Source organism: Lynx canadensis, chromosome B4 (genome assembly GCF_007474595.2).
Source record: "Lynx canadensis isolate LIC74 chromosome B4, mLynCan4.pri.v2, whole genome shotgun sequence".
Taxonomy (NCBI): domain Eukaryota; kingdom Metazoa; phylum Chordata; class Mammalia; order Carnivora; family Felidae; genus Lynx; species Lynx canadensis.
Window position 1 is genome coordinate 43,722,249 of NC_044309.1, and position 18,716 is coordinate 43,740,964.

Consider the following 18,716-nt stretch of genomic DNA (forward strand, 5'->3'; position numbering starts at 1 on the left):
GAATAAAGGCTAAGTTTTGTCTGCATTTTCCAGACTTTCACGAATGTAATGCAAAGTCTGATAGAGAAAAATCTGAAAATGATGGACACAGTAATTAATGTGTTTAGTGTTAAATGTCTTGAAATGGCTGTGCCTGGATCTGGTCAAGGGCAGCTACTCTTGGAGAGAAAGTGAATCCATGAATAGTATAGATGATGGTCCTTATGTGGGGTTGGGGGAAGAAAGAAGGGTCTTGAAATGAAAACTCTGCTGAACACTACAGCGCTTATAGTTCACGCCAAGCAATTTGTATTCACTAAAAGAGCTAATAAGAGATGATAGGAAGCTGAATAAGTTTATCAAAGATTTGGCTGGCTGAAGAAAGGAAAACAGACGCTTGGTCCCCGAGGGGACGACAATGAATGCCTGAAGACTCATATGGAGGTCATTGAAATATTGGAGGCCTGGGATGAGGGTACCTTGTACTATGATAAGGCTATCGAGATGGAGAGAAGTAAATAGATTAGAGAAATATTTCAGGAGCAAAATCTGCGGGACTTGGTGCTTACTTGAATTAGGGCTGAAGGATGGAGTAACAACTTTTTTCACAGCTGGTTAGATAGCAGTGAAATATCGTGGGATATCGTAGGAAACCCTGAATGAGTACCAGTTTGGGGAGCGAATCATCATTCAATTTTAGAAATACTTGTTTTGAGCCATCGAGACTAAGAAATCAGTTGGATGTATTATATGTAGCTCAAAGGAAGTTTCAGTGGTAAGCTGAAAAATGGGTACTCATTTAGGCCATGGTTACGAATAAGAGTTTCTTGAGGAGGAAGTGGAATGAGGAGAGGAAATTATTTAGGATGGTGGGGAATTTAACAGTATATTGTCAATGAAAGAAAGAGAAATCTGCCTCAAAAAAGAAGCTGTCAGAAAAGATAAAAGAAATACCAGAAGAATGTAGTATCACAAAATTGAGAAGACTGTTTCAAACAGAAGGGATTTTCTCTTTCAAAAGTTTCATAATTCTGAGTTTCTGATAAGATAAGAGCTGAGGGGCACCTGCGTGGCTCAGTCCGTTGAGAGTCCAACTCCTGATTTCAGCTCAGGTCATGATCCTAGGGTCGTGGGATAGAGCCCTGCCTTGGGCTCAACACTGAGCATGGAGACTGCTTAAGATTCTCTCTCTCTCTCTCTCTCTCTCTCTCTCTCTGCCCCTCTCTGCTTGCTCCTATGCTCAATCTCTGTCTCTCTCTTTCTTTCTCAAATTAAAAAAAAGATAATATACGAGATATGTGTAGTGCAATTATCATCTGGGAAGTCATAGATGATTTAAATGAGTTGATTTTCTTTAAACTGGCACCAGAAGGTTAGTGTGGGCTGATGTTGGAGGAGGATGAAATTTGCTTTATAATAAGGCCCCCGAAACAAGAGAAACTACATGTCAGGCTCATATAGGGAAGAGCAGGAGGGGTAAATCGGCAGATCAGATGATCTTCGACAAGACCGGAGGATTCCAAAATGTAAACTGCTATGGTCATCTGCTGTAGAACCTAGGAAAAGCCAATGTTGCAGATGAAGCAGGAACACACAATGGACTGCTGGAGAATATCTTGCTCAGAGGAGGCCAGTCTTTTGGTTCTAGTCAGGCCTTCAAATGATTGGATGAGTTCCACCTTCCTCATAGAAGGCGATCTGCTTTCCTCAGAGTCTGCTGCTCTAAGCGCGGGTCTCATCCAAAACCACCTTCACAAAAACACTCAGAATGTTCGACCAAATACTTGGCCGCTCCATAGCCCAGGCACACAGACACATAAAATTGACTACCACACTCACTGAGGGAAAAATCCGTTTGCGAGGAATTTTTCTGGAAATCATTTCTGACGTTATTGTATTCATAGTAATTCGTGTTCCCAACAATTTGAGGCTGATTGATCTATTATTTTCCTGTTTTGCCTCACGCAAGCCCTCTTGTCTCCTCTACCTGCTTCTATTAGCATTTTATACGCTTCCAAATAGCAAAATGACCATTAAAAATTTTTTTTATTTAAATTTTTTTATTCTTAACTAGCTAGACGCTGTTCTTTTGTTTATTTGGTATGTACTTGGTTTATTTCATTTTTTTTTTCTTTTACTAGAATATAAAGGACCTGAGGGTAGGAAGCATATCTGTCTTGTTCACTGTTATGTTCCTACTACTTTGCAGACAAGTGACTGGTACATGGTAAATGTAGGATAAATATCTGTTGAAAAAAAATGAAATAAAATAGCCACGCTTACCTGGAGGACACAGAACTTCAGCCAGAAATTGACGTGGCTATCCATTTGTATTTTACCAACACATCCTGTGTGGTTTTCAACAGCCATGCCTGAGTAAAGTTTGAGTATTTTTGGACTTCCTTTCAGTTGTGTCTAGGAGAAATACCTAAGGCTAAGGCTATTCTCCATTGTCCTTATTATTTTCTGAGTATTATCACATGAAAATATTTTAGGAGATGGAGAATGAAGATGGCTATATGGTCCTGGATTCCAAGAATCGTTTCAAATCCAGCTCTAAAGGTAGGAAGATTGCCTCCCCCCATTCAGACTGCAGCTTAAAATTGAATTATTCTCTTAGGAAGAGTCTTATTTTGAATATTTTAAAGAGTTAAAATTAACTATGTTCTTGGACTTAAAAACTGTCTAAGATAGGTTATTTAGACTCATGAAAGCCTGAAAAATAAAAAGGCAGTGTTTTTGTAACCATGGGGCCTAAATGCTAAGAGAATAATGTATAATCCCCCCAATGTTATAGCATAAGAAAAAGAAAGTGTAACTTTCAGGTAAAAGGTCAAAAATAGTATTTTTACAGAAATTATACGTCTTACAAAATATAAGGTATTTGGAAGCTATTTGGGTATGGTATCTATATGAAGATACATGATATATTGGCAAGGTAAAGATCCAGTGCTAATGATGGGGACGGTTCTATAGTGTTCTACAGCATAAAAAGCATTTTTATGTATACGTATTGTATTTTTTAATCTTCACAAAAGATCCATAAGATTGGCAGGATAGTCCACTGGAAATGAGAGAAGGGCAAAATAAAACTAACCCTCACTACTTAGGGCTGCTATATTTGGGTCAAGGTTTGCTTTTGCACCCTTGTTTTCAGATCTGTCTCAGGTTCTCTAGGTAAGTTTAAGAAATAACATATTGACATCTAAGTGCAGTGTGTCTACAATGAATTTGTATAATGATCGTGTTGAAATAGCCGTGATCCAAGCAGGGATGACATGGGCCAGGGATTTGGAATTACTGGTCACAACCACAGCTCTGCCATGTGGACTTCTATTGAACATCTTTATGTACTATTCCAGTTTCCATCTTGCAAAGTTTTTTTTTTTTTTTTCAAAAACATGATACTTTTCTCATCATCTGAAGGCTTAGCGTCTTTCTCGTAGTTTCAATTTTGATGCAAATACTCCCTTTTTCACCAGTAACTCACTTTGATGTAGTAAAAAATAGGACCATTGGAGTCAAATTGACTAAATTGGACCCCAAAGCCCAAAGACTAAGTGGACCACCTTGCGGAAAATCTTTTGTCTTCTTAAATCCATAATTTTCACTTACAATAAAGCAGATCTATCTTGTGATTGCTTATGTGGGTGTTAAACCAAACTACTAGGTTTTTTTGAATTTCTAGTTCAATGGAATAAATAATTCTTGGAATAAAATGAGTAAAAATATATGAAATCTGAGTATAAGTACATAAAATATGAAATAAACATACATTTAAATTATGAGTGAAAGAAGGATAGAGCTGGAAACATAAATGAGACCCGCAATCAAGTAAAAACTATGTCATATAAGCATGTTTATGCTTGTCGTAAGTTTGTTTCTAAGCTTCTTTGTTTTGATAAGAAAAACCTTGCTAATTATTCAGCTTGCATCAGAGTTACACCTATACTTAAGACATATGATTAATCTTGGTACTAAAAACAAAAAGAAAAGTTCCCCTTCATAAAGCAGATACAAATAATACAATAGTGCTCTTGCAGGAGCAAAAACAGGTTTCAGAGTGATTTCTTAGTATTACCCCACGTAGGCCAATGGCACCCAGTTGAGTGATTCCAGAATGGGCCAGGGCAATCCATGCTATGCACTCAGCTCTCTGTTCACCTGGCTTTATATAACATCTATATTTGGCTTATATATAAAAAATCGTGTTTTAATTTGTAGCTATAATATTTGGGAATGAGTTTAAAATTTCCCTTTCTAACACATATGGAACCAGTTAACTGCAGATCTGTATGCCTAGGACGGGTGTCTCTTATAAAATTGCAGAAATGTATTTTGAGTACTTTCAGCTCAGTAGAGGTCTTTTCACTTTTGCTTAAGTAGAATAAATACCCATAGGCTAAGGGAAAAAAAAGAAACGTATTCTGGATTTATTCTGTAATACCGACAATTGTTTCATAAATTTCGGAAGTTTTACTGCATACAGGACATTCTGTGTGTATTGTACATATAATCAGATGCACTAAGTCCATAAAAATGAAAGTAAAACATACACGTATTACCCAGATCTGAGAAATAGCACTTTTTATTACGACTTAGAGGACAGATTATTTGTGAAATGTACAACCAAGGTTATGGAACCAAGTGCTTGTTTATAAGCTGATGAAACTGGGAATAATTATCTGAATATCAGATTATTTGACTTTCTCTTTGGCCATCCGGATGTCAAATGGGCTAGAATGGCCAGTTTGAAATACTGTTCCAATGATATCTGCATGTAAAAGGATTTCGTTTGTGGAAAGGGTGTATATCTAACTTACTCAAAAGTGCTCAGACGTGGAAGACAATAGATAATACTGAAGGACAATAATAACAAATATCCCTGTTTAATGTCTTTGGTTGCTCCCTGTTATCTCCTGTGTAAAGAGACCACTCCTCCCAACTCTGATCCAGCGGAGTACTATGGCATAATTTCTATACAAGTACCTTTAATTAAAGATCTACGATGCTTTAGGTTGACACAGATTCTTGTCTGAAAAGTCAAGCCAGGAAAATACTACATAGCATATGTAAGAGTGAAATAGCATGAATATCACCAGTACCGTGATTGGTTCATAATAGAACTTCAGTATATGTTTTTTTTTTCTTCTCTTATTTCTAACAGTGCATCATTAAAATAAATACTACATAAAAATAAACTTAAAAAAATTAAAAAAATAAAATAGGGCAGAAATAGACAAAAATCATGTTGTGATAAAAATTAAATAATACATATAACATATATACACTTGACAATAAAAAATCCAACAATAAAATAATAAAACAATTCCATTTATAACATTATAACATTATATATTATATCTAGAATTATTTTATATAGAATTATTCTATATGTAATATATTGATATTATATAATATAACATTATATAAGGCAAAATAAATATATATATAACACTCCACCTATAAATTGTGTATGATATTAATACATAATATATACAATTTAATAAATCATTTTTAAGTCATCAAAAACATCGCCAAATAATTAACAAAGCAAGACAATGACAATACAATCCAACACATTAAATAACGGTAACATCTGTTTGTGTCTGGACTATAAATATTTTTTAATTTCAAATTTTCAATTAATCATAATTTTAGTGCCATATCTGAAATGAACATAGATTATTTTTGTAATCAAAATAAACAGGAAAATATTTATAAAGTGAATAATCAAATGAACTCTAAAATTCACCAAAAAAACTCAATATTTCAGAATGTTCCCTGTATCCACCGAATTATTGTCTTATGCTAGTATGGGGCTGCATTGGGATCCTTAGTATCATGATCACACTGATTTGCCTGAACTTTTGGGGTGAGTATGGAGTTTTTATTAACTTTTACACTTTGAGAACATAAATGTTGATTTTTAATTCTTCTATTTTTTTATTTTTAAGTTATTTATTTTGAGAGAGAGAGAGAGAGAGCGCGTGTGCAAGCCAGGGAGGGGCAAAGAGAGAGAGAGAATCCCAAGCAGGCTCCCTGCACTCCTGCCGTGGGGCTCAGTCTCAAGAACCCTGAGATCATGACCAGAGCCAAAGTCAAGAGTGGGACGCTTAACTGACTGAGCCACCCAAGTGCCCCAATTTTTAATTCTTCTTACTATCAAGATCAACACCACATTGTAGCCCCAAATTGTTAAATTAAACTGACCAGCCATATATGTCATATTCGAAATTATTTCAAATTAAAAATTAAGAAAGAATAAATATAAAATTAGCATTTGTTCGGCATCTTTCTTATGAAGAGCAGTTACTAAAAAGTTAACTTATTTTTGGGGCGCCTGGGTGGCACAGTCGGTTAAGCCTCCGACTTCAGCCAGGTCACGATCTCGCGGTCCGTGAGTTCGAGCCCCGCGTCGGGCTCTGGGCTGATGGCTCGGAGCCTGTTCCCGATTCTGTGTCTCCCTCTCTCTCTGCCCCTCCCCCGTTCATGCTCTGTCTCTCTCTGTCCCAAAAATAAATAAAAAACGTTGAAAAAAAAATAAAAAAAAAAAAGTTAACTTATTTTATAAAAAAATTCGTGATGTATTTTTATAAAATGCTCATTGGTATTATTTTCAGAGATAATGATTGAATGTACTAATGTGATTAATGTGATGGTTGAACAAGACGAAGGACCTGTTTGAAAACCATTTTAGATGTACCTCTGTACTGTTTTTTTTTTCTTTTTCCTGAAGTGATATTGAATGTGCATAATCTATAGTTGTTCTTTTTGAAGCAACTAGACTGATGCATGGATTTCGACAATTTTCTGTTTTTCTTGGAAACGTTCTTAAAAATGTAGGGCTAAAAGGGGCTCTGTTTTATGTGTAATGCTGACATGGAGGCATAAGCTGGTGGTTTTTGAGAGGAGAGGGCTAAATATGGATGAGCTCCAAGGCGAATTCCCTGAGGGAGACAAAAAATAAATAAAGAGTCTATTTTTGTATCAGGCGATTAAATTAGGTTTTTTTTTTCCTGATAGAGCAGGAGGAAAATATCAGCTATTTCTAAGACCAAATGAATATTCTAATTAATTTAGTTTTCTGTACTTTGCACAACATTTTGGCCGCGAAGTTGCCAACCAATCATATCCTTCAAATGTGTTCAAAATATTGAAATCAAACTAATAAATAAAACCTATTTGAGAGTCAATATTAGGTTATAATATTGGTTTTCATACATCCATAAGTATTATTGTCCGTAATTATAAGTCCGTAAGTATTATTGTCTTTTAATCAGCAATTCTAAGAAATTGTGCATACTGTAATAATTATCAGTTTTTTTAAGTCCTTAAAATTCAGGAACAAATGGTCTTTGTTAGACACTAAATACGGTATATATAGGCTACCACTGACCTCTTGTAACTCAGTTATCTTTTCTGTAGAATATAAATGATAATATAATTGGTGCAATAATCATTGCTTTAGAAAACGATGCTATTGAGAAGAGATGAATAGAATTTGACTCATTGATGAAATATTAGTAGGGACAATATATTTTTCTAGTAATATTGTTTTAGTGATATTTAGTGATATTAAATTTGTGCTTACGCTTTACAAAAATTGTTTTAAACGCTTATTTATTTTTGAGAGAGAGAGAGAGCGCGCTCGCAAGCATGAGTGGGGGAGGGGCAGAGAGAGGGAGACACAGAATCCGAAGCAGGCTCCGGGCTCCCAGCTGTCAGCACAGAGCCCGACGTGGGGCTCGAACTCACGGACCGTGAGATCATAACCTGAGCCAAAGTTGGACGCTCAACCAGTCGAGCCACCCAGGCGTCCCTTGTGCTTCCAATTTACCAGTTTAAAAATCTTTTCCATGGCCTCCAGTTCAAAACAAACTATTGACCATACATACATACATCTGCCCTCTCCTGAGATTCTGGATTAGAACAGTAAAAGACATCAAAATAGAATAAATTAATAAAGGCACAAAAAATGGAAAGGGTAGAAAATTGGAAGGGAAATGAGAAGCAGAGAGGATAATGCTATTGGATTAATCAACGGAGAGAATCAGTGTAGAGAAGGCACAGCACACAGCTCAGTGTAGATGAAATTATTCCTCACGGCAAAACCCAGGCAGCACTCTTTTCAGAAAGGACAGTACAGAGTGTAAAGAGAAGTCTAAAGGGAAATAAGTAGGTAGAAGACTTTCTAGGGAATGCTTGTTCAGACTGTTGTCTTGACAACCTTATTCCACTCACACGGTAGCATTTGCTACTATATCATGCCAAAATAAACAAAAACAAAAACAAAAACAAATCCTTGTAAAACAATGAGATACAGGGGCGTCTGGGTGGCTCAGTCAGTTAAGCCTCCGACTCTCGATTTTGGCTCAGGTCATGATCTCACGGTTCGTGAGTTTGAGCCCCACATCGGGTTCTGTGCTGGCACCATGGAGCCTGCTTAGGACTCTCTCTCCCTCCCTCTCTGCCCTTCCCGCTGGCATGCTCTCTCTCTCTCTCTCTCTCTCTCTGTCTCTCTCTCTCTTTCTCTCTCTCTCTCTCTCAAAATAAATAAAGTTTAAAAAAAAAAGAAACAATGAGATACATCACCAGAACAATTTAGGGCTCGTCACTTCGAGAGTGGTGGTTGGTGCAATAAGCATGTGTCCCCTATTTTGGTTCTGGAATGGGAGGAGGGGCACAGTGTGTTGATTTCCACATAGCTTGGCTATTTCCTGTCTTCTTTCTATCTAAAAATTCATGATAGCGAACAAATATCCTGGAGTGTACAGAAAAGCATCAAGAAGAAAAATCGATAAACACCTGTACGTTATCCGAGAGAAAAACACAAAATATTGTCCATCTAGAAAAGATAATGTCTCTCTAACAAATTCCCAGAAGAAGAGAATAGGGGGGAAAGTAGATGTGAAATAATAAAAGAATACATTTAAAAAAATTTCAGGGGAGCAAAAGCAAAACCCCAAACTATGAGTTTCCAGCTTATGCAAGCCTAGCAAATTCAGAATAGGATATGCAAATAGATATAGATAGATAGATGATAGATGGATGGGTAGAGATAGATGATAGATAGATGATAGATAGATAGAAGATGAAAGATGGATGGATAGATAGAAATAGGTAGATGATAGATAGACAGATAGATAGATAGATAGATAGATATAGATATCTGGTAGATAGATATAGATAGATAGATAGATAGATAGATAGATATAGATAGATGATAGATAGATAGATAGATAGAAGATGAAGATGGATGGATAGATAGAAAGGTAGATGATAGATAGATAGATTAGATAGATTAGATAGATGTAGTAGATGATAGATAGATAGATAGAAGATATAGATATGATAGATAGAAGATGAAAGATGGATGATGGATAGATAGAAATAGGTAGATGATAGATAGATAGGATAGATAGATATAGATATATAGATAGATAGGTAGATAGATAGATCCTCATCATATTTTAGGGCACCATGGGCAAAGACATGACACTAAAGTTTTACATAAAGAATTGCTTTTCTCCCTAAACAAAGAGAAACATATTGGCACCAGGAGTTTTAAATGTACATAAAAGGACACTGTTGTAGCAATGCCTTCAAAGTTATGAGCTAAATTGATTTTAACCTAACTTTAAAAAAAGTAATCAAGCAATATAATTTTTCCATGCATATTTTTAAACAAATAAAGAGGGTGTGTGTGTTGTGTGTGTGGTGTGCATGCTGGTTTTAGACAGACTGAAGCCAGCCCAAGAATGTGGTAAAAAGCCATTTCAGGCTATCAGGTGTTCTACGTTCCTGGAAAGCAATGATTTCAGTCTATACAAAAACAATCTACAAATGATGCTACAAGATACTGAAGGGACTTGATATAGTAAAAGGGAGATGGGGAGGGGGGAGGGTGGTCCGGACCGAGAAGAAATAGCATTAATTAAAAAATTCAATGATAAGAAGAAAATAATTTAGAAAAGAGTAATAGATACGAGGTTTAAGAATGCACACAATATTTAGAATTGTGATTGGCATCTAACGATATGGTTAAAAGCGGGCAAAGACAGGAATGGAGGCAGATTAGAAGAGAGAGTGAATTTTTATTTGCGTGTCTTCGTTTTGTGCTACTGTTTTTATTCTCACATACCTAGATGGCTATTCATTTTCGCCATGTTTCTCATTGTATTTTTTTTCTTTGCACTGAGTACAGAGGAAAAAATGGATTTCTCCCAGAGAGTAAATATCAGCCGTCTAGCAGGTAATGCTCTCTTTTTTTGTTTGCTCTATGCTTGAATGAAGAGATTCCAACTGGTCACGTGAATTCAGGCAAATTAACCACGAGTCTTCTCAACTTTCAAGTGGGGATATAATACACCATAGAATATGTAGCGTCGGTTAAACCCACTGTGATGGTTGAGGGTCATCTCGGCCACATACTGGTACCCATGTTTGATCAAAAACTAGCGTAGGTGTTGCCGTGAAATTACTTTTTAGATGAGATTAGCATATAATCAGTAGAGTTTGGGCAAAGCAGATTACCATCCACAATGTGCGTGGGCCTTATCGGATCCACTGAAGGCCCTAAGAGGAAAAAATACGAACGTTCCCCAGAGGAAGAGGGAATTTGACCTCCGGGCTGCTCTTGGACACAAACAGCAATATCGTCTCTTCCCTGGGGCTCCAGCTTGCCAGCCTGTTCTGCACATTAGATGACAAAATCGATTTCATACGATTTTCTGTTATCATATTCTTAGATTCGTTTATGATGGAAAATAAAAGTGGAAGTAGAAACTTGTTATAATGAAGCTCCATGTTCCTTTCAAACAGCATCAACATTTACTGGCACATAATCAATATTATTTACGTCTCCTCCTGTCATCACTTCTCCCGACCAGATTCCGTTAAAAGCGATTGTCAGATATCATGCCGCTTAATGCTTAAATATATCAGTACGTAATTTTTACCGTTCCCAGCTCCTTTTGCAAAACGCAAACGCAGTATCGCCACACAGCCTGTGCTAGTTTTCTCTGGATGCGTAACAAATTAACACTCGCTTAACAGTTTAAGGCAATAGCTACTAATTACCTCACACTTTCCAGGGGAGCCTGGGCACGGCTCCACTCAGTCTACTGTTCCGAGTCTCACGGGATACAGTTTAGGTGCTGATGAGATCACACACCTTTCCGGAGCTGAGGTTCCTCTTGTGGACTCACGTGGTTGTTGCGACAATTCAGTTACTTGGAATTGTAGGACTGAGATCATGGCTCTCTCGCTGCCTGTCACCCAGGGCTGCTCTAGTCTCCAAAAGGGCCCCTGCGTTTCCATGCATCGTGTCACTGTTGCACCTGCCCTCAAGACGTGAAAGCATAACGCTTCAAAGAAAATCGAAATTACCTTTCTCTTTAGAAAAGGCCCAGTCTCCTTCTTGAGCTCTGGTACCTGGTGAAATCAGGTCCATCTAGGGTGGGGGGTGCCTGGGTGGCCCAGCTGGTTGAGCACTCAACTCTGGATTTCCACTCCGGTCATGATCTCAGCATTGTGAGATCAAGCCCCACGTTGGGCTCTGTTGCTGAGCCTGCTTGAGATGGTCTCTCCCTCTCTCTAAAAAAAATAAACAAACACACACACACACACCACACACCACACCACACCAAAAAAACCAGGCCCACATGGGATAATCTCTTCATTTACTCAAAATCAACTGATTGGGGATCCTCCTCTAGTCTTCAAGACTCTTTCATCTTATCCTACGATATAACTTAATCATGGGACTGATATCCGATCATATTCAGAGAGTTGACTCACACCCAAAGAAAGCAAATTTCATACAGCAGGTACGCCAGGAATTTGAGGAGATTTTAAAATTTCCCTAAGAACGTTTGACTTCTGTCTGCCATTAATTCCTAAGACAAAATCATCGATATCTTCTTAAGATCATCTACGATCCAATCATCATTAAATTGTCTTTTTTTTTTTTTTTCTTGGGGCGCCTGGGTGGCTCAGTTGGTTAAGCATCAGACTCTTGATTTTGGCTCAGGTCATGGTCTCGTGGTTCATGAGACCGAGTCTCACATCTGGCTCTGCGCTGACAGTGTGGAGTCTGCTTCAGATTCTGTTTCCCTTTCTCTCTGCCCCTCCCACTCGTGCTCTCTCACTCGGAAAAAATAAATAAGCATTTAAAAAATTAAATGCCGGGGCGCCTGGGTGGCTCAGTCGGTTGAGCGTCCGACTTTACCTCAGGTCACGATCTCGAGGTTCGTGAGTTCGAGCCCCGCGTCAGGCTCTGGGCTGATGGCTCAGAGCCTGGAGCCTGCTTCCAATTCTGTGTCTCCCTCTCTCTCTGCCCCTCCCCCTGTTCATGCTCTGTCTCTCTCTGTCTCAAAATAAATAAACATTAAAAAATTTTTTTTTAATTAAACGTCTTTTTTTCTTTCATGTGATTAGTTAGAATCAGACTCAGAACAAAGACCATAATTGGCATTTGATTAAAATGTCTCTTCAGCCACTTAATCTGTAGGTCCTCTTTACCTCCCTTTTATAGTTTCTCTGTCATTTATTTGTTAGAAAAAAAAAAAACGGATTGTGGTTATGTATCATTTCTCATATTCTCGATTTTTCTGTTCATATGGCCATGGTATTTATTCATATGTTCGTGTCCATTTAACATGTTCCTCTGTCTTATCAAGTAGTTTTAAAAACTAAGTATGTTAGGTGCTTAGAAACCTGCCTGGTCCACTATAGTGCCTCTATGTGTCTGTTGTTATTATTATGTAAAGCATCTGATACAGGAATTGATACAAAGTGTCGCTCACTAAATGTTTTACTCCATCTTGATCCCTAGGATATTTCTTCTTGTTTTATTTTTTTTATTACTATCATTTTTAAATGTTTATTTATTTTTGAGACAGAAAGAGACAGAGCATGAATGGGGGAGGGTCGAGAGAGGGAGACACAGAATCGGAAACAGGCTGTAGGCTCTGAGCTGTCAGCACAGAGCCCGACGTGGGGCTCGAGCTCACGGATCGTGAGATCATGACCTGAGCCGAAGTCGGCCGCTTAACCGACTGAGCCGCCCAGGCGCCCCTCTTCTTGTTTTAAAAGATGGCACTTGAATCTGAATTAACTGTAAGAACTCTTTTCGACAATTAATATCCACATTTTGCATCATTTTTTTTTGATATTTCAACATTGACACTGATCATTTGGAGCATTTTTAGAGGGTCTTTGTAGTTCTACAGCTGTACTTTATTGACCACTTTGTCAATCGCCACGTAATGCAATTACTTAGTCCTAATGCCTCTTTCTCAATAATAATAATGAATAGATAGCCCCTTTCAAATCATAAATTGGAAAGGATACTTGAGGTCATTTTATACTTTTTAAACACACAACTATGTACTGGTAGAACTGAGTGAGACTCCAGTTATCCTGAGTCTTCAAATATTCTGGCAAAACTGTAATTATTCAGGATTGGCAATACTTGCCCTGGTACAGAATGTATTAATGAGTTAAGAATGTATGTAAAGTTGTATATATAGAAAACTATTCCTGGATAGTTTTCTTTAAGTCGTATTTCCTGATGTTATTTTTATTTTCCATTTTAGCTGGACAATATACATTCAATTTCCTACAATAATTTTTTTTACAAAGATTTAGGCTTATCTATCACAGACTAAAATATTAGCAATGAAAAATATGACATGCTTTAACGTATGGGCATTTAATTCAGTCATCACCAATCAACAATTAAATCAGCCATTAAATCAAAAGGGTTATATGAGGGTGACTCAGTTGGTTACGTGGCCAACTTCAGCTCAAGTCATGATCTTGATGTCTGTGAGTTTGAGCCCTGTGTCAGGTTCTGTGCTGACAGTTCAGAGCCTAGAGCCTGCTTCTGATTCTTTGTCTCCCTCTCTGGCCCCTCCCCCACTGGTGCTCTGTCTCTATCTATCTCTCGAAAATAAATATTAAGAAAATTTTTAAGAAGGGTTAGATGATAGGAAAGTCAAAGATGAATACGACAGTCACTTCAACACCTTCCAGGCAGGTAAAAGACAAGGAAGGAGATGTTCACAAATGACTAGGCCATAGGAAGCAGAAATTATGACTGGTTAAAGGCTTTACTTTTGAGGTGGAAATGCAATTGAACAGTAAAATATAAGTATAATTTGGATGAAGAAGAAGGAAGAGAAAGCTATTCAAGACTAGGGAGACCATATCCATGAAAAGCACAGGAGGATCAAACTATCCAATGCAATCATGTAAGTAATGTCAATGGTAAGTAATCTCATAGAAATGAAATCCAGGCTGTGAAGACGACCTCAAGAAAAAGGAAATAGATCAGACAGTAGAGAGATTTAAACAACAGGCTCTTATTTCTTGTTATAATAATCAAAATGTTACTTATTGGTGTCCTCTAATTGTGGGGGTCAGAATTCGCATGCTTTTTTCTCCCCAACTCCTCACCCAGTATCCTGCCCCCATTCCAGAAATAGACATATTAATGAATCAATCTCATTCTCGTTCTGTTAATAGAGCTGCCTTTGAATCATACAGGATACTATTCACACTTTATTCAGGGTGGAGTCTAATTTTTTTCTCTACATTTTCCTTCAGGAAATAATCATGTGTGCCCAAAAGACTGGCTACTGAACCAAGGGAAATGCTACAGGTTTTCAATGCCTTCCAAAACTTGGAATGAGAGTCAACATGATTGTGCATACCTACAAGCACACTTACCGGTGATCCAAAGTTTGAAAGAGCTGGTGAGGAATCAAAAACAGGATCTAAGTACCCAAGGAAGACTTTCTAGGTGCAGTTATAAGAAGTGTGGGTGGTTTAGAATCATTGCTTTTGAACGTTCGGTAGCCATGATATAATTACTATTGTTTATTTTTAAAAAACCCTATCATTTATGAAATAAATTATTATTTACCATTCCATCAATGCCTGGCACAGCGCCTTAGTCTATAGAGGGCATTGAAATTTTTTTGAATAAATTTTAAATGAATCACCATGTCCTTGATAGGAGTTCATACAGAAGAGTTTAAAACCTGGAAATCCTGCTTGGATTGGACTATATATTGCATCCCCAGGAAAACAATGGATGTGGATAAATAAACACCTTTTTGTGGAAGAAAACAAGTAAGTAATTATTTGGGGGGAAAGAATGGTGGCAGTCATGTTGCCTTATTTATAGACAGGTTTTTTTATGTTTTTGTTTTTGTTTTTGAGAGAGCATGTGGGAGCATGGGGTGGGGGTGGGGGGGTTGGGAAGGAAAAAGGGAAAGAATTTTAAGCAGGCTCCACTCAGCAAGGACCCCAACATGGGGCTCCATCCAATGAACGTGGGATCATGACCTGAACCAAAATCAAGAGTCAAACACTCAACCAACTGAGCCACACAGACTCCCCTATAGGATAGTATTTTTCAAAGTATTTTTTAAAAATGTTTACTTATTTATTTCGAGGGGGGAGGGGCAGAGAGAGGGGGAGAAATAATCCCAAGCAGGCTCTGAGCTCAGTGCAGAGCCTGACCCGGTCGATCCTACGAACCCTGAGATCATGATCTGAGCCGAAATCAATAGTTGGAGGCTCAATAGACTGAGTCACCCAGGGGCCCCTACAAAGGTGTGTTTTTTTTTTTTAATTTTTTAAAATGTTTATTTATTTTTGAGAGAAAGAGAGAGACACAGAGCACAAGCAGGGAAGGAGCAGAGAGAGGGAGACACAGAATCCCAAGCAGGTTTCAGACACGGGGCTGTCAGCACAGAGCCTGACGCAGGACTTGAACCCATGGGCTGTGAGATCTTGACCTGAGCCAAAGTCAGGTGCTCAACAAACTGAGCCACCCGGGTGCCCCAAAGTATTTTAATAAGCTTCCATACTTTCCAGTCTTTTTATATTTCTTCCTCCTTTCCTCTCTTCTTCCCCCCCCCTTTTCCTTTCCTATCTCTCTTTTTCAGGCCTTTTTCTCTTTCTTTTTGCTTCCCCTTTTTTTTCTTTTAACATGCACTAATGAGAAACAGGGCTAGCAAGTGCTCACGATGACGTCTGGAAATTTTCATGGTCAGGAAATAATAACTTTATAATTTTTAAGCCAAGTTAAATCTCATTTAAAATAATTTTTATTGTATATAGTAAATGCGCAGATCAAATGCCCCTATAAATAAAAGCAACCAGAATGTATACAAATGTCTCAGAAGTGAGAAAGTGTGAATTTGAAAGCTTGCTCCCTGCACGTTCTCCCAATTGGTTGACGTCAATGTCTTCATCTCTATGAAAAGAATAGCAAAGCTTCCCTCACAATGTTCTTGTGTGACCAATATAAGGTAATGCATGTGAGGGTGCTTTAAAACTCTCACACATATTTATGCTTTCTCTTGTGCGCCCCTGTTTTCTTTACACATCACTAGAGCGCCCGGCTAGTGGCAAGTTTGAAGCAAAGGCCATGGAGCGATAGGCCATTTTGGTCTGGCTATTTATGTACTCCTAGACACTTCCATTCTCCATAGAGTATCATCTTCCTGAACATAAAACTAAAGTATGAAGCAGTATTTATTCTTGGGCCCTGCTTTGCTAGCGATCTTAAGACGAAAATTGGTAAGGAATACCTAGACTTTTTTTTTTTTTTTGGAAACCAACATATTATTGGAGCATGATATAAAGCTTTCATTTAGAGGTGCCTGGGTGGCTCGGTTGGACACTGGTGAAGTGTCCAACTTGATTTCGGCTCAGGTCCTAATCTCAAAGTTGTGAGATCGAGCCCTGGGGACAGGTTCCACGCTCAGTGTGGAGTCTACTTAAGATTCTCTCTCTCTCTCTCTCTCTCTCTGTTCCTCTCACCCGCTCACACACACGCTCTCCTTCTCTCTAAAATAATTTTAAAAGCTTTCATTTAATTATATAAGGAAAAACTATATGTAGATGGTTATAATAGTGTTTGCTTCTCATTTTTAAACACTAACCAGCAACTAGAAAGTATAGGTAAGGAAATAGTTTTCTCCAAAAATATTGTCTTCACATATGTTCCTCATCATACTATTGAAGGTAAGGAAGAATTTAAGTCATCTAAACAGGTTTTACTTTATTTTTTTATTTTTTTTTATTTTTTTTTCAACGTTTATTTATTTTGGGGACAGAGAGAGACAGAGCATGAACGGGGGAGGGGCAGAGAGAGAGGGAGACACAGAATCGGAAACAGGTTCCAGGCTCCGAGCCATCAGCCCAGAGCCTGACGCGGGCCTCGAACTCACAGACTGTGAGATCATGACCTGGCTGAAGTCGGACGCTTAACTGACTGCGCCACCCAGGCACCCCTAAACAGGTTTTACTTTAACTTAAAAGCCATTTCCCCCGTGGGTTAGTTTGTAACTCCCATTGGTATAAGATATCTATCACTTTGCAGTCATTACCCAAAACTTACATTTCAACGTCTAATTACCTTTTATAGAAAATTATTTTGCTGTGTGGGGAAGGAATAGATGGGAAGCAAAACTGAAACTGAAGTTCAGTCGGAAGGCTGTGATCAGAGACAAGGGAGAGGCAATCGCAGCCTAGGCTGGGAGTGAATGGGTATAAGGACCAATCTCGATGTAGAATACCAGAATTTGCTGGTACATGCAATTTGAAAAGGTGAGAGGGTAGGAAGAGACAGGGATGCTTCTAATCTTTGGGCTTGAGGTTCTGTGGTAATGTTCCTCTGGTAAGAGAGACATCCCAAAAGAGAGGGTGTGGAGGGTATGCAAATCAAGAGTGCCCAAATGCAACCATTGACCACAAAAGAAGGGTCCATTCTAAAACCTCTGGAACATTCCATCTCGGCTGCCTATACAAGTTGGGCTGGAGGAAACGTTAAGAAATAGGACCACAGGGGCCCCTGGGTGGCTCAGCCCGCTAGGCGTCCGACTTCAGCTCAGATCACGATCTCGCAGTTCGTGGGTTCGAGCCCCGTGTCGGGCTCTGTGTTGGCAGATTCTGTGTCTCCCTCTCTCTCTGACCCTTCCCCGTTCATGTTCTATCTCTCTCTGTCTCAAAATAAATAAACGTTAAAAAAAATTTAAAAATAAAAAATTAAAAAAAAAGAAAAGAAAAAGAAATGAGACCATTATTTTAAAAGAAATGCTCTAATGTCTATGCTTTATCTCCTAGTTTTCTCATGATTGGACCGACGGATCACACAAGCTGTGCTGTCGCAACAAGAAATCAGGTGTATTCTGAAGACTGTAACTCCAACTTTAATGGCATTTGCCAAAGAGACGCTGTCTGAACAACAAAAACAAATCTGTGCATTTAAACAAAGATTTGAAGAAAATGCATATGGATAATAGTGCCTATCTTTTTTTTTTTTTTAGCGGAATGCAAATTTGTTTCCTTTCTATACTATTAAAAAACAAAATTCGACTGAGGAAATTTAAGGATATAATTGGCATTATTCAATGATTCGTGAACTGGGTAGCATCCCACCAAGCAAGTAAAAAAGCTCCAATGAGCTACAGAGAAGGAAAGGCTTTTTAAAGGCAGACAGGGTGACAGAAGGAAATCAGAAACAATAAAAAGATTATTTGGGGCAAGGTCACCTTTCTTTGGGGGCATGAAAATGGGCCATCAGGTGGATTGCCTTATTAGGGTTGACCAGAACATTCTTGACTGGCCAGTTAAGATTGTATTCTTGGGGAGATCCAAACTGCAGTTAGATTAGGTATTAAGTTTTGGTTTCATGACAGGTGCTTAGCATGAAT

General features: G+C 38.2%; 1 protein-coding gene across 1 annotated transcript; it reads left to right on the forward strand.

Annotated features, from left to right (window-relative positions):
• Positions 1–2,477: 2,477 nt before the first annotated feature.
• Positions 2,478–18,244, forward strand: LOC115517945 (killer cell lectin-like receptor subfamily F member 2). Its single transcript, XM_030321067.2, has 6 exons — positions 2,478–2,541; positions 5,756–5,854; positions 10,187–10,234; positions 14,593–14,741; positions 15,005–15,120; positions 18,127–18,244. Exons 1-6 carry the CDS (start codon positions 2,478–2,480, stop codon positions 18,242–18,244), a joined length of 594 nt encoding a protein of 197 aa, XP_030176927.1.
• The last annotated feature ends 472 nt before the right edge of the window (positions 18,245–18,716 follow it).